The following is an 18,346-nucleotide window of genomic DNA, read 5'->3' as shown; positions in this document are numbered from 1 at the left end:
AGGATAAAATAAACGTTTAGCACACCAGTTTGTCAGCCAGGAAAATTCAGGCATATTGCTAGAGTACAACAGACAGATGAGGATCAAAGGCAGGCCAGTGGAGGGGAACTAAACTAATGGAGGCAGACTGGAAAACAAAGAGAGGATTGTAAAAGTGGATGCCCTCATAATTTTCCAAAGTAGGAACAAGGGGGTAGTAAGAGGGCTGGTAAAACAGAATGTAAATACTAGGAAAAAAAGAGGAATACCAGGTTCTATGCATTTGCTGATACCTCTGCTTGTAGAGTTACTTTACCTAGGGTGTTAATGTTCATTACAGAAAAACAGATTAAAAAGAAAGTCAGTCAGTTAAGCACCTGACTCTTGATTGCGGCTCAGGTCATGATCTCATGGTTCATGCGATCGAGCCCCACATCGGGCTCTGTGCTGACACTGTGGAGCCTGCTTGGGATTCTCTCTCTCCCTCTCTCTCTGCCCTTCCCCCACTCTCTCTCTCTCTCTCTGACAAAATAAATAAACTTTAAAAAGAAAAAGAAATACTCTGGGTATGGAAAGGATGGCTGCTATAGCATTTCTTTTTAAAAAGTCTATGAATAACCACACCTCTATGCCCGTTACACAGAGTCTAGTGCAGTTTACAAATGTAGAATCAGTCCACAAACTTGCCCAAAAAAACTGACAGCAATATATAAAGAAAATTAGCATTCTTTCTCTTTAACTTTATTAGTGATACTGTTCATCCTTCAGGTCAGTAATTTTAGAGTAATTCTTAAAGGTCAAGTCAGAAGAGAATAATAGCCATATAAAATAGGCTGTTAGTTTGTTGTCTGTTGGAAAACAGTTTGTTGTCTGTTGTTTGTTGTCTGTGGAACCAAATTATAACCATGCTCATTAGAATAAATCACATTCCCTGAATAAAAGTGCACAGAACAAAAGTCTAAAATGTCATTGTATTTATTTAGGAGGGCAAGTAGGTGTTCTGACCTGTGACAGCCAAAGGTAAAAAAGGTGTTACCATATTTTGTTTTATTTTTCTATTGTTAGCTTCTTCTAAAACTAAAAACAAAAATATTCTTTAGGTAGACGCCTTTAACACCCAGTTCTCACGGGTCTAACACTGGTAGTCAGAACTTTACAGTAAACTTCTCTCCACAGAATAATCATTTTGGCCATTGTTTATAATGTATGGATAAACAAGGCTTCCCCCAACATCAGACATTCCTATCTCTACCGGGACACATTGGTATGGTTGAAGCAACTTCATTATAAAACAAACAAACCCAAACATTGTTTCTGTGACGTAAATTTACACTTAACTGATAGGCTCTTAGGGCAGTCCTGAAGATTTAGGATAAAATATCAAAAGGAACATCTAAATGATAAAATGTAAGATCCAGGGGTATAAGGAACGATCAAAGTCATTTCTAGGTGGATCAAGCAATTCATTTTCTGATATTGTTTTATGTGTTAAGCTTTAGTTGAGGGACAGTGTGCCTAATTGGAGGCCTGCATGGTTAAAATTATGGAGGTGTCACATGTATTGATTGTATTACTTAATCTAATGAGAATTATATTACTTAATACAATAAAAATTTCTAATCGTTTCTTTTTCTCCCTGAACAAAATACAAATTTATGAAAGGATTTATTAAGAGTCAGTTTTGGGGTGCTGGGTGGCTTAGTCGGTTCATCATCTGACTCGATTTCGGCTCAGGTCAGGATCTCATGGTTTGTGAGTTTGAGCCCCACGCTGGGCTCTGTGCTGATGGCATGGAGCCTGCTTGGGATGCCCTCTCTTCTTTCTCTCTCTGCCCCTCTCCACTTGTGCTGTCTCTGTCTCTCTTAAAATAAATAAATAAATAAATACTTAACAACAAAAAAAGAATCAGTTAAAAAAAATTTACAAACCAGCGCTAGTCGATGTGTGAGCAGTAAGCCAACACACTGATTTAATATGGATTAAAATTAATTTCTAGGATCTGGTTTTTGATCAGCAAACACTGACTGAGTGCCCATCCTGAGTGAGGCATTGTTGTATATGAGTAAGAGCAGGTCACTGCTCTTAACATCACAGCAGATCATTCTGACCTTTGAGAGTTTGGGCAAATTCCAGTTATTTTCAAACTTCTCTGTTTAGCACAGCAGCAATTTTCTCTGATTCACAGCCCTTATAAAAATGGATTTTATGCAAGAGCTAACAAATACAACATTTGTTTCTCTTGCTCTGGGTGGCAGAAATGAAGGTCATATATTAAACTCTGAGTGTGGAAGCAAGAATTAAAGGCAAGTGACTGGATGTCCCCTTAAAAATATTTGAAAATCTGTAACAGAGTGTACTTCTGCTGGACACAAGTAAAACATGAAGCCAAGTAAAGGAAAAATAAGGTCATAAAAATATATACTATGACAGCTTTTCTGTATGGAACGTTTACGTAAAACTGCCCTTAGGATAAAATATCACACATGAATGATCCTTATGGTTACAGATTTGACACATGCCCACCCTGTACCACTGGGTCATTAAGAGCCAAGGAAAAGAAAGTGCTTTTAAGTATGGTTTAACGCCACAGGAAAGCCATGATAATTTGCTTTCAGAATTTTTAAAACAAAGAGGTTCTAGAAGATACACTGAATGTTAGCAATAAAAGAAGAGAGTAAGCAAAAATCCATTGTTATTTAGGTTAAAGCTAATAGTGGAAACAGCAGTACTGACAGGGGTGTGGGGTGGGGGGCACACCAACTGGATGTACTTCGATTCCAGGTAATCCATTAACTAAAAAACACTTTTTAAAGATTTTATCCAAAACGGTCACTTAAAGAGAAAGTAAACACATCACATGTAATGACATTATTTCAACACCTTCAAGTCACCTGAGTTCTACCATCATCACACTTAAGAAACACTGTGCCATGCCCAGATCTAGGTCTATGCAATGGGGTATTAGGCATGCATTATGACTAAGGTGGTGACGGCTCAGCTAGCGATGAACTGGCCCTGGGTCAGAGGTGCTAGCTACAGGTCAGGCAACCGGCAACCACGGGGATGTCTGTACCAGATTTTCTAGTACCACCAAGAGTTGTGAAGTGGTGGTCCAGGCCTGCTAAATCGAGAAAGGTGAATGATGATGCAACAAAACCACCTGGGGACAGAATGTAAGACAATGATTTTTCAAAGTAAAAAAAAAAAAAAAAAAAAGTTATTAGACTCACACAGATGGAAAAAAACTGACGCACTATATAAAATTCAAGGTTCATTGAATTTACAGTACAAAAATAAAGCCTTTCACTACTTCCAAATTTCAGTATGATTTTATGTCTATTCAAGAACAAGGGAATAATAGCTGAGGCATTCACTGGTTCTGGTTTCAGAACCTGCACTTTCTCCCGCGGAGCATTAAAACTGCACACACTCTAAGGTCTGAATACACAAGTTCATAGTATCGATTTTGATCAGTCAATACTGCTAGGATTCTTCCAGAGAGGAAGACAAAACTGGCGAATTTATTCCATAAACCTGACAACTTAATGTAAAGGATTACTTAAAATAATGCAGAGTGGAAACTGCACGTTTACTTAGAAACATTGCATAGATTTCTATCTCTTCAAGGAACTATGTAACCAAAGAGAAAAGCAGCCTGTGTTATGGGAGAGAGAGAATCTTATCTTACCCCCATCACCCTCTTATCCTCAAACAGCTAGGATCATCATTTCATTATAGTTGAATTATTTCAGCAGGATTTTTGTTTTGGAAACACAGACTTAGAGAAAAAGAAGCAACTGTCCTTTTACAGTCCAGGAAGAAAGGAGTGATTTTGAAGGCGATCGCTGTTTACCTGCACTGTGGATGCTGGGGCTCCCATGGAGAGAGCCTCCCCATGACCAGCGGTTATGCTTCTGCCTTGGCTTCTGGCTCCTTTCCATTGTACGCCGTACAACAGCTTCATGGCGTTCCTCAAATGAAGCAGAGGAGTGGAAGATTAGATTCAACCTGGTTGCTTGAGGCTTCTTCAACTTAAGGCAGAATGGAGGAAGGCACCACTGAAATCTTTACCTTAGTACTCCTACTTCCTTAGGGTGGGAGGAGTATCAACTTGGGATGGTTACTGAAATCATCAGGTCCCAGGTGATAAAGCGTCTCAATACTTTCATATGGGTGAACTGAACATAAATAAGTTATAGCTTGAAGACCAGACACCTGGGCTTTTAAAGTTTCTAGGTTAGTAACTGCAACAATCACGCCATTTGGGACCTGCCTTCTATACCCCAACCTCCCTAGAAGCTGTGACTATCTATAAAACTGATTCCTTAATTCTGCTATGCACCCCAGCACCTTAATGGAAGGTTTCATAGTAAATGTGTTGCATTTCTGAAACAGACAAATCTCCTGTGTACTTCCCGGGGCGCCGTCTTACTTTGTCTTCCTCCAGTCTCTGCCTCCGCTTTTCCTCCACAGCAGCCCTCCTCCGCTCCTCCTTCAGCCTCTGCTCTTCCAGCTTCTTCTTCCGCTCTTCCAGGTGCTTTTCATAGTGCTGCCGGGCTCGCTCTTCCCTTTCTAACCAGATGATTTCTCTCGCAGCTTTAGAAGAAAAACAAGGGAAATATAGGCTGGTTTAAAACTTAAACAGGCAGGACTGTATAAACAGCCCACAGGAACAGGTAAGAGTTCTTTGGTTTTGTCTTTACCAAGCCTGGCCTTTGCTTTCCTCACATTTTCAGGAAAAAGTAACACTGTTAATTTATAGCATAATTTAGTATGCTGACAATGAGGTCCACTGAATTCTACTTTTTGGGAATCCCCTACAGTCCTGTAGTTTGGTATATTATTACAACAGAGTAATGCATACATCACATGCTCTGGTCTCCATTCTGACTATTGACAAAACCAATGGCACCATCCATCTCTCTCTCTCTCTCTAAAAAAATGGGATCATCCTCCAGATCAAAAGCCTGTGACTACATTTGTTTCAACAAAGCACTGGTTCTCTGAAAACATTAAAAGAATTTGGGACAAAATCCCCAGAATTGATGGTTGATAAAAGATACATTAAATGCCTCATGGATTTATCACACTGAGTCACCTAAGTGACGTGAGGGACTAAGTAAGCAGATCTGGTGTCTGAGATGCTCACGCTCTGGGTAGATAAGACTTACTATCACAGCCTGAATGAAAATAAACAATTCAAAAAATATTGTTCAGTGATGGAATGCTTCTTTTCTCCTTTACATATCCATGTTCCTTCCTTCCTCATTTTAGGGGAACACATAGCCAACAAAACTTTTTTTTAATTTTTATTTTTTAGTATGATGCTTCCTTGAGCTGTGATAAACCTATCTTTAATATGATCTATTAACATAGTAGGTAAAAGAGTCCAAACAAAATTTAGAGCATAAACCCTGAGGATACTGAATGGCATATAAGTTAAAATGTTATTTAAAAAAAAATTTTTTAACGTTTATTTATTTTTGAGACAGAGAGAGAGATGAACAGGGGAGGGTCAGAGAAAGAGGGAGACACAGAATCTGAAACAGGCTCCAGGCTCTGAGCTGTCAGCACAGAGCCCGACACGGGGCTCAAACCCACGGACTGTGAGATCATGACCTGAGCCGAAGTCGGACGCTTTAACTGACTGAGCCACCCAGGCACCCCAAAATGTTATTTTTTTAATAGAAAAAAAATGCAGAACATTTCAGTTTCCTCTAAATATTTAAGGTTAACAATTCTGTATTTCTGCTACCATTATACCTTTTCTAAAGCTGTTCACTTGAGGAGACAAATCCACTGAAGGAAATCTGAATGGACTTTACTTGTGTGAAAGAACAAGGATGATGCAAGATGAGTTTGTCCTGTGACATTACTCAGAGAGAACTGGGTTCTCCCAGCAGCACTGCCACTAATGGGTGGGGAGATCTCAAGACACGTTCATTTGAATTTCAGTTTTCTCTTGCCTAAAAGACACGGAAATTGATCTTCAAGAGTCCTTCCAATTTTAAAAGCCAATGGTTCTAAAGAAAGTCTCAGGCCCATGTTGAAACTTGGAGTAAAAGCACATAGTATGTGCTCAATAAATATTTGCTAAATGAGTGAATAAATATAAACACCATGAGAATACACATTGAAAGTAACAGATGGGGAACATAATTCTAACATTTTTTAAAGGTGAATTTACTGTGATCACATACCCTCATGCACACATCTTTTGGATTTCCTGAATACCTTACTAGCCGACTTTCAATGATACCACACATTTTAGTTCATTTTAAAAAGGTGGATTTCCAGTGACAGATTTTTGTCAAAGCTTAAACAGTTCAAAATATTAAAAGGCAAAATGAAGGTCTTCCTCTAACCTTAAACCCTCTTATGTTCCACTTCCACCTTTTCTGCAAATGTAAAAGAAAGTAAAAATCCATGTATTACTGTAGTATGGCACTTCTGCTCTGCATCTTGCTCTTTTCGCTGAAAATAGATCTTAAAGATCTCTGCACACCAACACGTGAAACATGAAACTAACAACCTTTTAAATGGCGGTATAATATTTCACTGTCTACATACCACATTTTATTTTTTTATATATTTTTTAAGGAGTATTTATCTTGAGAGAGACAGAGACAATGTGAGTGGGGAAGGGTAGAAAGAGGGGGAGAGAGGATCCCAAGCAGGGTCAGTGCTGCAAGCACAGAGACCGACCCAGGGCTCAAACTCATGAAACTGTGAGATCATGACCTGAGCCAAAGCCAAGAGTTGGATGCTTAACTGGCTGAGCCACCCAGGTGCCCCAACATACCTTATTTTATATAACCAAATACTTATTGATAGATTTTCTTAGTTGTTTCCAGTATTTTACCAATTCAGACCTTGAGTGACGTTGTGTTATCATAACCTCTGTAGAGATGTGAGCATATCTACGTAGAAGTAGAATTGCTGAATCCAAGGGAATATACACTTAAATTAAAAAAAAATTTTTTTTAATGTTTATTTATTTTTGAAAGAGAAAGAGATAGAATGCGAGTGGGTTGGGGCAGAGAGAGAGAGAGAGGCACAGAATCTGAAGCAGGCTCCAGGCTCCAAGCTGTCAGCACAGAGTCCAACGCGGGGCTCGAACTCACGAGCTGTGAGATCATGACCTGAGCTGAAGTTAGATGCTCAACCGACTGAGCCACCCAGGTGCCCCTACACTTAAAATTTTGATAGATACTCTCACACTGTCCTCTGTGGAAGTCACACCAATTTATACTCCCACAGGCAATGGGTAAGGGTCTCAGGCAGAAAAAAGAAATAGCTTTATACCCTGAAGCCTGGATACAGGCAGTAAGACCCATCTATTTCTTAACTCTTGGCTTTCAAACTACATAGTCTTTGACTTTTATACTCCATGTTGAGGAAAACTTCAGATTCTTTGAGGATATTTATGAATGTCATCTTGTCTTTTCCTATAAGATATCCCAGAAGCCAAAAGACAAAATAAGAAATAATGCTTATGAAATATTAAGAAAATATTTTTTAAAACCAGTAAGATATATTTGTAAAATAAGAATTTATCAATTCACAGGTAATTTTCCTTAAGTCATGTTTTTCATCAGGCTATTTTCTCGCTCATGAGTATTTGTGGTTATTTTCTCACTTAACTGAAACTCCTCTGATTTCTAAAGTCCTACCTAACCTTGGCCTTAATATCCTTATGTGGCCTTATTCTGCATTGCTTTCCAGAAGAGCATCTTACTTCTAATTAGTCCTGTTTCCTTATTGCACCTCCCAAATAACCCATGCTTCTTGCATCTCTGTGCTTCCATCTCTTTCCCTGTTGAGAAAGCTGCCATCATTGTTAATTCCAACAGATCCATCCTTTAAGGCAGGGGTCTTACGATGTATTTCAGGATCACCTCTGGAAGGGGGTACGTGTGTATGTGTGTGTTGGGGGGATAGTAGTTAAAATGCAAATTCCTGGGCTCCAACCCTCATATTCATATTTATTAATTCTAGGATGGGGCCCAGAAAACTGCCTCCCAAGAGATTCTAGGTGGTCCCAAGTGGTCTCCTGATGGCATTTGGAGGAACACCGCCCTCAAGGTCTACTGCAGGAGCTTCAGCTCTTCTGGGGGGGTGGGGGGTTGTCAATGCTGCTCTTAGGACATCTACCACAAACTTCGGTATTTCTTCTATTCTGATTTCTCGGTAGCAAAGGTTTTCTTTGCTTCCCCCCCCTTCCCCTCATTCACCATAGTGCTTTTCACAACTTGAACATATCTAAAAGTCTTAATAATTATTTCCTGATTCATTCACCCATAACTGTGTGGTCTTGGGCAAGTTACTTAATCTCCCAATGCCTCACTTTTGTCAGAGTAAACTGTGGCTGAATATAGGACCTTCCCCATGGGTTTCCTGTAAGGAGTAAAAGAAGAACTACACTTAACATGGTTTTAGGGTATGTTATTATTAAACATTCAACCCATATTAGCTATTATTGCCAAATTTGTCGTCATCATCATCATCATCATCATCATCATTATGATTTCAATTCAGAAAATCAAAGCTAGTGCTTAAGGTTGTGCTATAAATCACTAGAGGGCTAGAGGTTACAAAAAATAATTAATTTTACCTCAAATAATCTTTTTAAGGAATAATATTTCCTTATCCATTGAGCTCTAATTGAGTTCTACTTCTATTTTCTAGCAGGAAGTGGAGATCCTATTACCTTGTCTTTAAACAGTTACAAAGAGAACGGGGCAAACGATGGTGAAAGAGCAAACAACACTTTTGTATTATTGTAGACTCTGTTGGTGAGCGTTAGCAATATTACCAAGTACAGATCATGTATCTTTTATTTTTTAAAAATTTTTTTTTATGTTTATTTTTAATTTTGAGACAGAGCATGAATGGGGGAGGGGCAGAGAGAGAGGGAGACACAGAATCGGAAGCAGGCTCCAGGCTCCGAGCCATCAGCCCAGAGCCCGACGCGGGGCTCGAACTCACGGACCGCGAGATCGTGACCCGGGCTGAAGTCGGACGCTCAACCGACTGAGCCACCCAGGTGCCCCAATCATGTATCTTTTAAACTGAAGGACAGCACATAAAATATTTCAATTATTTAATGAGAAGTAGAAGTTAATTTATTCTACGAAAGCTAATTTAATTTACTTATTTAAAACACTGTGTAAATGATAAGTAATGTCAAAGTCTTGTATTTTCTCCTTCAGAAATGAGAGATTTGAACACAAGAAAACAATCAACAACTGCTATGGACTGAACTTGCCCTCCTCCGCCCCACCCCCACCCCATCCCTAAATTCACATGTTGAAGCCTTAATGCTCAATGTGACTATATTTGGAGACAGGGCCTATAGAAGGTAATCCTGTTTAAATGAGGTCATAAGGGGAGCGCCTGGGTGGCTCAGTCGGTTAAGCTTCTGACTCTTGATTGAGGCTCAGGTCACGATCTCATGGTTGGTGAGATTGAGCTCCGTGTCAGGCTCCGCGTTGACATCTCAGAGTCTGCTTGGGATTCTTTCTCTCCCTTTCCCTCTGCCCCTGTCCCCCGTGTACATGCTCTCTCCCTCAAAATAAATAACAAATAGATTTTTTTTTAAACAATAAATAAATAAATGAGGTCATAAGGGTGAGGCCCTGACCCAATAGGCTTAGTGATTCTTATAAAAAGAAACACCAGAGAGCTCGCTCTCCCTCTCTCTTCATGCTCAGAGGAAAGACCGCATGAGAAGAAAGCAGACATCTGCAAGCCAGAAGAGGGGTCTCACCAGAAAGTGAACCCTGCCAGAACCTTAATCTTGGACTTTCCAGTGTCCCAAATGGCAAGAAAATAAATATCTGCTGTTTAAGCCCCCCAGTCTATGGTATTTCGTCATGGCAGCCAGAGCAGATGAGTACAACAATTTCTTCACATTTAAGTCATTAACAATCACTCATTTCATAGAGGCAGCTCTGTAAAAGAACAGCATGTACAAAAAAGGAATCATAGTATTATTAACCTTTATTCTCGTAAAGTTCTAATTTTTCCCTGGACTCTGGGTATCAGAACATAAAATGAAAACCCACTGAAGCCCCTGAAACACTGGCCATTAATAAATCAGTTCCACCCCTGAGCTGCTGCTACCGGAATCATACTTTAATGACACTAACAATATATCAGTGCCATGCAAAGGGGACACTATTAACAGTATGACAGCGACACATAAAGGAGAAACCCACCATCATTTTGGACTCCATTTAGAAACACACAGTGACTCTTGTACTAAAAGGAGTTCAAAAATGATAGGCAAAGTCCTGTAGCGGATGAAGCACAGGCTCAGGGCTCACAGGACTGGGAGTCCACCCCCAGGCCTGCCATTTACCATTCATCTGCCACTGAGCAAGTGGTGACTTCTGTGGTCTCATTTCCTCAAGCTGCCATGGTGCCATTTTCCTGACAGGGTCTCGGTGGGCTCAGGGTGACATGCGGAGTGCTCAGCCCAGGGCCAACACACAGCAGGAGCTCAATACATACAGATAATTATCGTGAGCGAATCTTTATGACAAGCAGACCGATTCCTGCCCTGCTGCCCCAGAGGGAATGCAGCTGATGGGAAGAACACAGGTAGGACCAACTACTCAGACAGCACACTCGTGGGCTGGATGGACTCCCTGCTCCAGTCACTCAACAATCTAGTGCCCAGCCTGGTCCTTTTTTTTTTTTTTTTTAATGTTTATTTACTTTTGAGAGAAAGGGAGAGACAGAGTACAAGCAGGGGAGAGGCAGGGAGAGAGGGAGACAGAATCCAAAGCAGGCTCCAGGCTCCGAGCTGTCAGCACAGAGCCTGATGCGGGGCTCGAACTCATGAGCCCTGAGATCATGACCTGAGCCGAAGTCGGACGCTCAACCGACTGAGCCACCTAGGCACCCTGCAGCCTGGTCCTGAATGGGCTTACATCTGTGTGAGTAAGTACAGGTGTCACTACCATACGCCAAAAAGAAAAACGTGACATTCAGAGAGTAGAGCCATGTTATCACATCATCTCTGAAACCTACAGAACTGCTGTGTTGGTTTCATATTAAGCTATGGAAGGATATGACTCGGTGCCTGCTAACACCGGGTACCAGCATAGCCAGGAATATCATAAAGAATCAGAAGATGACTAGTGCTAATATCTGAGTTCAGGCTTTGATTCTGCTACTAATTTTGTGTGACTTTGGGAAAATTAGCCAACCTACCTGACTTCTAAATTAGAGGGTATGTACAAAATGATCTCCAAGATCTTTTCCAATTAACTCCCAGGACTCAATTTTTGTTTTTCTCTTTGAGGAGCTGTGTGTAATTACAATTAGGTCTCCCGCCCCTGAGGGGCCTTCCTCCCTGCACACCGTAGAAAACTAAATGGGACTGAGGGGCTGGGGGAGCAGTTTATACCTGTGAAGACCCAAGAGCCCTCCTTATACATGGGCTGAAGGACTTTTGATAGAAGAATGCAATACTATCCATGACTTTCTATCTTCAGGGCCAGGCTTCAAGGCGTATTCAGCCTCTGCTAAAGTAAGTGGGGGTTGTGCTAAAGCACACAGATCAACTGATGTCCTTGGAATCTTTTAGTTAGTTACCACCTTACCCCAAATCCTCTTTACTCCTTAAAAAATGTTGCCATCCTCCTCACCTGGCAGGTCTACTGAGCCCTACCCTGCTGGACCAGGAGACACAAACAACCCTCTCTCTCTGTCTCCCCCAGCCGGGAAACATGAGGCTTCTCCAATCCCAGGCATCTAAATCAGTATCTGTGGAATCACATGGTCTGCCATCCTCATTTTTTCACCTCAGTGAGATGTCTTCAGCTCACTTTGTGCTGACACCAAGTGATTCACAGGCATTATCTTCACAGCCACTCAGTGAGGTAGACACTGCTATTAACCTTATTATAAGAACTCTGAGACACAGAGAAGTGACGTCACATGCCTGATGTCTCACAATAAGTCAGAGGTGGAACTGGAATTCAATCTCTGGACTGTCTGACTCTACAAGCAAACAATGAACCATTATGTGGAAGGGCGTGATGTGCAACACCTCCCAGGGACTAGACTCCTGCTCTGTATTGGGGACAAGTTGGTCATCCGATGTGAAGAGTCTGATCTTCTCATATCACTCTTAGTCTTTATCATCATCTATTTACAAGGCCCCTCACTTTTCAGATTTTAAGATCTTTTAATCTTCAGCCTCAAAGGCAAAGTCAGTTCTGGAGAAACAAATAATGGCTGCTTAGTCACAATGATTCATTTGTTTTATGTTAGAGCTTCAGCCTCTGCGTTACCAAATCCATCCTGCAACAAGCATTTATTCTTGCCAGTCCTGAGCTTGACTCATGATATAGCTGCTGTGGTATGTGCTCACATCCATATCCCCCCCACTAACGTGTATCCAGATCCCTTAGCTGTTCATAGCCTGCCAGACAGCCTTACGGGCTTTTGTACACTACATTCATTAAGTGACCACTTCAGAGACTAGATGCCAAGATTAGCCACAGATCTGTCAAAGTTCTGCCCAGTAGCAATTTGGATTAGGAAGACTGCTGTCCCAAAATTCATACATGTCTTTTTGTGGACAGTCTTGTCAAAACCACCGACTGTGCTAATGGAATAAAGTGAAGTGTGAGATCAGGGGCAGCTTTGCATCTGACTCTACTGGGTACAGCATTATTGGTTGTTTACTAATTAATCCTAATCTCCCATCAATGTTATTGAGATGAACATTCAAGTCAGGCTGAAATCATTGTTCATCTTTTGACCATGCTCTTACTAACAGTGCTGTCCCTGTGTTCACAACACACTGAGATCAGGGAGGTTAAAATAAAAAAAAAAAAAAAAAGGCAAAATACAAAGCTATGACTGGAAGGGCAAAGAAGTCGAATAAAATTACCTACAGAAAAAAACTCAAATATAAGTCAACTGATGTTTGTTTGAAGGTCAAAAGCTTCTTTTATTTTCTATTATTATTTTTTAAATATTTACGTATTTATTTTGAGAGAGAGAGAAGACAGAGAGAGACAGAGAAAGAGGCAGAGAGAGAACCCCAAGGCTTGACGCTGTCAGCACAGAGCCTGATGTGGAGCTGGGTCTCACAAACCATAAGATCATGACCTGAGCCAACATCAAGAGTTGGATGCTTACTGAGCCACTCAGGGCCCCCCCCACCCAAATCTTTTCTATATTATCTTCGTGATTTCTAACAATATTATAGTATGATAGATCTCTTGTACAGCTTTGAACTTAGCTACAAAACCACTATGAATAAATTGAATGATAGGTTTTCTAAGCTCACATTTTTCTTCACGAGCTACCTGAATCAATCATACAATTCTCTGATAATCTTTCATGATGTCATAGAACGCCAGAAAGCCCCAGTTGGGAATGTGACACTATTCATGCTGATTTCAAACTTAACCTGTATCATCTTCAGAAAGGGGAACGCTGTATTTCCCCAAGTGCAGAAGACTATTCGCTTGCTAGACATCTCTGTAAGTGCTCTCTTGAATCTGTCAACATATTGTAACACTATCAGTTTTATAGCAAATTTGAAAACCAAATAGTTTTAAGGCACAAGTATTGTATAGATGACCTCTGTATCCTTGTTCCTCTGAGAAAATGGTTAAGAATAAGAATCTAAGACTTGTCTCACTGAACTATTAGAAGGGTAGGTATTACCTGGTAAGTGGGTGATGCCTTAACTAATTCACAGTACACTTGCTGCATTCACCTCTATTTACGTTAACATGCATATGCTTACTATTCGTTGAACATTCAACAACAACGGTTGAGCATCAACAGTCCAATGCTTCCAGGCACTGTTAATATGTACTGGGCTACAGAAAGGACAAAATGGGGCGCCTGAGTGGCTCAGTCAGTGAAGTGTCAGACTCTTGATGCTCAGGTCATGATCTCACGGTTCGTGAGTTGGGATTCTCTCTCTCTGTCCCTCCCCCCACCTCAAAAATAAACAAACAAACTTAAAAAAATGACAAAATGACACAAATTCTTTCTCTCGTGGATCTTATATCCCAGTGGGGGCAGACAGACCATAAACAAGTAAGTAAAATATATATGCATGCTTGGATGTTGACAGTAATACCAAAGACATATCAAAGACATGCTTAAATAGCTGCTATGGCAGAAGGAAAATCTATCTATTCCATCTTTCTAGATTCTCTCAGTTCTTCTCTTAAGCTAACTTACCATGAGGTAAAAATAAAATAAATATTCTATAAAATAGCTTCCATTAGCAATTATGGCAGATCCACACAAAAAGTACAACCACGGTGCCCATTTGCTACTAATGTGATAATGCAGAGTAGAATGTTGTTTGGCCCACTGTTATTTATTATTAGTATTTCATGAAAGACCACAGAGTAAGGAACATCAGCAAATATTTACTATATGTCTTTTAAAATTAGTACTGTGCCACGTATTGGGATACAAAGATTAGAAAACTATGGTCACAGCCTTTAAAAGTTTAAAATATATGCAACCAGGAAGTTATATAAAATCCAACTAGGAAAAGTTCATTAGAGCATAAAACAGCATTAGAATGGGGCACCCAGGAGTGCCTGGGTGGCTCAGTCTGTTAAGCATCTGACTTTGGCTCAGGTCATGATCTTGCAGTTCGTGAGTTCGAGCCCCGCATCAAGCTCTGTGTGGACAGCTCAGAGCGTGGAGCCTGCGTCAGATTCTCTGCCTCCCTCCGTCTCTGCTCCTCCCCCACTTACAATCTGTCTCCCTCTCTCACAAAATAAATAAATATTAAAAAAAAATTAAAAAAACAAAAAAGAACGGGGCACCTGGGTGGCTTAGCCAGTTAAGCACCTGACTCTTGACTTTGATTCAGGTCATCATCTCCTGGTCTGTGAGTTCAAGCCCTGCATGGGGCTCTGTGCTCACAGCGTGGACCCTGCTTGGGATTCTGTTTCTCCTTCTCTGTCTGCCTCTCCCCTGCTCATGCTCTCTCTCTCCCTCTCAAAAATAATAAACATTAAAAAACAACAGCATTAGAATGCTAGCAAAAATATGATGTTATGCAAAAGATAATACAGAATGAGAAAATGACCGAATTTCCAAAACAGGAAAAGCCAATGAAGACCAGGAAGTCTTCAAAAAGGGGGGGTGGGGGGCGCCTGGGTGGCGCAGTCGGTTAAGCGTCCGACTTCAGCCAGGTCACGACCTCGCGGTCCGGGAGTTCGAGCCCCGCGTCGGGCTCTGGGCTGATGCCTCAGAGCCTGGAGCCTGTTTCCCAGTCTGTGTCTCCCTCTCTCTCTGCCCCTCCCCCGTTCATGCTCTGTCTCTCTCTGTCCCAAAAATAAATAAACGTTGAAAAAAAAATTAAAAAAAAAGATTATCTATTAAAAAAAAAAAAAGGGGGGGGTGGTGCTAATTGTGACACAGCTGGAGAAATAACATCTATGACGTGATTTTGGTGATTAAGACACAAGTTTATGAAGGTCTGGACTAGGATAATAGCACAGGCAGCAAATTTAAAGGCATGGATCTGAGATTCATTTTGAAGACAGCATCAGCTAGTCTCATGACTAACTGGATTGAGGGACAGAGAGAACGTGGCAACTTCCACCTACATACTAGGCTTGAGATGGCTGACGCTCCAGCTTGAAGACTAGGCTGAGTCTGGCTAACCACTGATAACTACAAGTGGCCTGAGGTGGAGACTAGTAGTGCCCAGCACTGGGCCACCAAGGAAGAGAAAAATGTGTTATTATGCAAAAGATCCAACAGCTAAGACTGGTACTCAGAAAGATGCCAGTGCCTCCAGCAATAGCACAGGTACCAAAAAGAGCTGAAAGAAATGATTTCTTAGGGCCAGAAAGATATTGGTGCAATTCATCAGTTTGGGAATGAAAGTTGACGAACAAGCTAGTTATACAGAAGCTGAGGTTCAGGTAAGGGGTGGGGGGGGAAGCATCCACAGCCTTATGAGCTGCTGAACGTGAAGAACTCTTATCATCAAAAAAGGACAGTCGAAACCAATGAGAACAAATGAATTTCTTTTCCCCTTGGGAAAAAACAAAACTACAGCTTAGAGGAGAGATGGTGAAAAAGATGCAGAAGTCAAGAGAGGGGAGTTTGAAGGAATGACCTGAACAGAATCAGAGCAAACAGAGTGGTTGAGGAGATCTTTCATGTATAAAGCTTTTAAGACAGAAAAATAAAGCTTTCAGAGTACATGTGCTCAACCAAATGGACAGAACAGTCCCAAACATGAAGAATGACACCTGGCTTTATGTTATAAATTGAAGGATAATGTAGAAAGAACAAGCCACATGACATAATCCTACCATAAAAGCATTAAAGCATGACTCAGAGATTTAACCCACAGAAAGTTATTAATAGGTCCTCCCTGTTTGCAAAATAGTACAAATATGACATGCCACCCAAAACAAAAAGACCTTTATTCTCCCTCTCTACCTTGCTTTTTTAAAAAACATGGATTAAAACAAAAGTCTTTAACGATTTCAATGTCAATTTCAACCCACATCTAACAGTGAATAATCAGGCTCAATGACCAATCATTTTAAACTTTGCTTTGTTGGAACTTATGGAATGTATTCCATTTCTTTTCTTTTCTTTTCTTTTCTTTTCTTTTTTTTTAACTTGAAAGGCTTTAAAGTTTGAAAGCTTGGTAACAGTTGGTGCTACCACATTCCAGAGATCTGTTATTAAGTGACAGCCCCTCACCCCTTCTTTTTTAACATTCTACTGTCATTATAGTTTTTGCGAAGCACAGTTTAAAGGTGGTTGCTCAGGTGTGCCCTTTGATTTTTAGCACTTAAGATTTTTAAAAATCCTTATATATTGTAAGGCATAATTTAAGTTCGATGCTAGGTTTTAGAGGACTCTTACAAACGTATGTATGTGTGCGCACATGTATGTTTACGGGTAGATTTATGAAGGCTGAAGACAGTCTCTCGAGATTTAGTTGCTGCTATGATGGCTTAAATGGAAAAAATTAGGCAAAAAGTCACTGTTTATATTCTAGAAAGAAAATGCAATTAATGCCAATAAAAAATAAAAGGACTGATATATTTCATTAAATATAGGACTAATACACTTCATTAAAATTATGATTTTCAACAACAAAAAGATCAGAATTAAGGAAGCCATGATATTTATTGAACACGGAAGAGATAAGAAGAAAAACTATGGATGTTATGTGCTACCTCACCAAAAAAGTCAAGTTGTAGTAACAGGATAATACAATCATCTGAAAATGACTTTCACCTATATCATATAATCTAAGGAGCATGATGGGTCAGACTCTTAGCAAATACCTTTGCCCGCCTATCCCTGTATCATTGTTCTACAGTCTCTGCCTCTTCTATCTTCCGGGATAGCGCCTCTACATCCTCTAGTGGGAATCTCCAGTGGCACGTGACACCCTTTCAATGCCACCTCCTATTATAATTGCTGTGGGTTTATCCCCCGTCCCCCTACGCTACAACTAGCCCTGGAATGTTGGGTCTTAATCTCTCCTTGTCTTTTGAACACAGTAACTGGCAAATAAGGTTTTTGAATTTATAAATTAATGAGTTGTGTTCTGTCCTGTGGATATGAATTAAAATTGGGTCTACATCTTAAGAAAAAAATTGAGGGGCGCCTGGGTGGCTCAGTCGGTTGGGCGGCCGACTTCGGCTCAGGTCATGATCTCGCGGTCCGTGAGTTCAAGCCCCGCATCGGGCTCTGGGCTGATAGCTCAGAGCCTGGAGCCTGTTTCGGATTCTGTGTCTCACTCTCTCTCTGACCCTCCCCTGCTCATGCTCTGTCTTTCTCTGTCTCAAAAATAAATAAATGTTAAAAAAAAAAAAAAGAAAAAAAAAGAAAAAAATTGAGTCACTCAATATACAAAGCTAGGCAACTTGCAGAGTGTGCAGCCCAAAGCTATACATCTTACAACTTCATAGAATAAGAAGTGAAATCATTTTTGTTTGGCCAGCATGTTCATGCTTTCCACAAAAAAAACTAATAGTGCTTGGCTCTGAAACACATACTCAAACAGAAAGATATGAGTTAATGTGTAAAAGCTACTTCGCAGTGGGATTTAAATCGTTAACAGAGTAGTCTCCTGACACTATGGAGCTACTTCTCACACAGAAAGAAATCCACATTGCAAGTCTAAGGAGAGATTTGATAGGGTGAGACCTGACCCAGTTGGAGCAGGCAGAGACGGGAGAGGGTTCAAGTGCTAACCCTTGGATGGATCCAAACACAGAGTGCAATACCAGCCATCCCAGAGCAGTGGGCAGTTTCTTCTTTTTGCTTATCTGGAGTCTCTTTCTGCTTCGCTGGCTCTATTTCCTCTGTTCTGATCCACTTG

The 18,346-nt window shown here is 40.6% G+C and overlaps 1 protein-coding gene and 1 long non-coding RNA gene across 13 annotated transcripts in view; one reads left to right on the top strand and one right to left on the bottom strand.

Annotated features, from left to right (window-relative positions):
- MAP7 (microtubule associated protein 7) overlaps positions 1-18,346 on the bottom strand; it is a 178,942-nt gene that overhangs the window by 36,648 nt on the left and 123,948 nt on the right. For 6 of the 12 annotated variants that reach the window (XM_040449082.1, XM_040449079.1, XM_040449081.1 and 3 more), the window contains exons 4-6: positions 4,412-4,575; positions 3,833-3,950; positions 3,053-3,139 (exon numbers count right to left, since the gene is read on the bottom strand). In XM_040449082.1, coding sequence (XP_040305016.1) covers positions 3,053-3,139; positions 3,833-3,950; positions 4,412-4,575 — 369 coding nt within the window. The remainder of the gene's footprint in view (positions 1-3,052; positions 3,140-3,832; positions 3,951-4,411; positions 4,576-18,346) is intronic. The other 6 variants (XM_040449088.1, XM_040449092.1, XM_040449089.1 and 3 more) reach the window with 1 other exon arrangement.
- On the top strand, positions 230-17,644 carry LOC121013415 (uncharacterized). The gene is made up of 3 exons (XR_005782691.1): positions 230-339; positions 8,174-8,178; positions 17,624-17,644. It is a non-coding gene; the product is annotated as an uncharacterized LOC121013415 (long non-coding RNA).

This window comes from Herpailurus yagouaroundi, unplaced genomic scaffold (genome assembly GCF_014898765.1).
Source record: "Herpailurus yagouaroundi ecotype Mexico unplaced genomic scaffold, PumYag 198, whole genome shotgun sequence".
In the NCBI taxonomy this organism is placed as follows: Eukaryota; Metazoa; Chordata; class Mammalia; order Carnivora; family Felidae; genus Herpailurus; species Herpailurus yagouaroundi.
The sequence above is the reverse complement of the archived record's forward strand: the minus strand, read 5'-3'. Positions and strand labels throughout refer to the sequence as shown.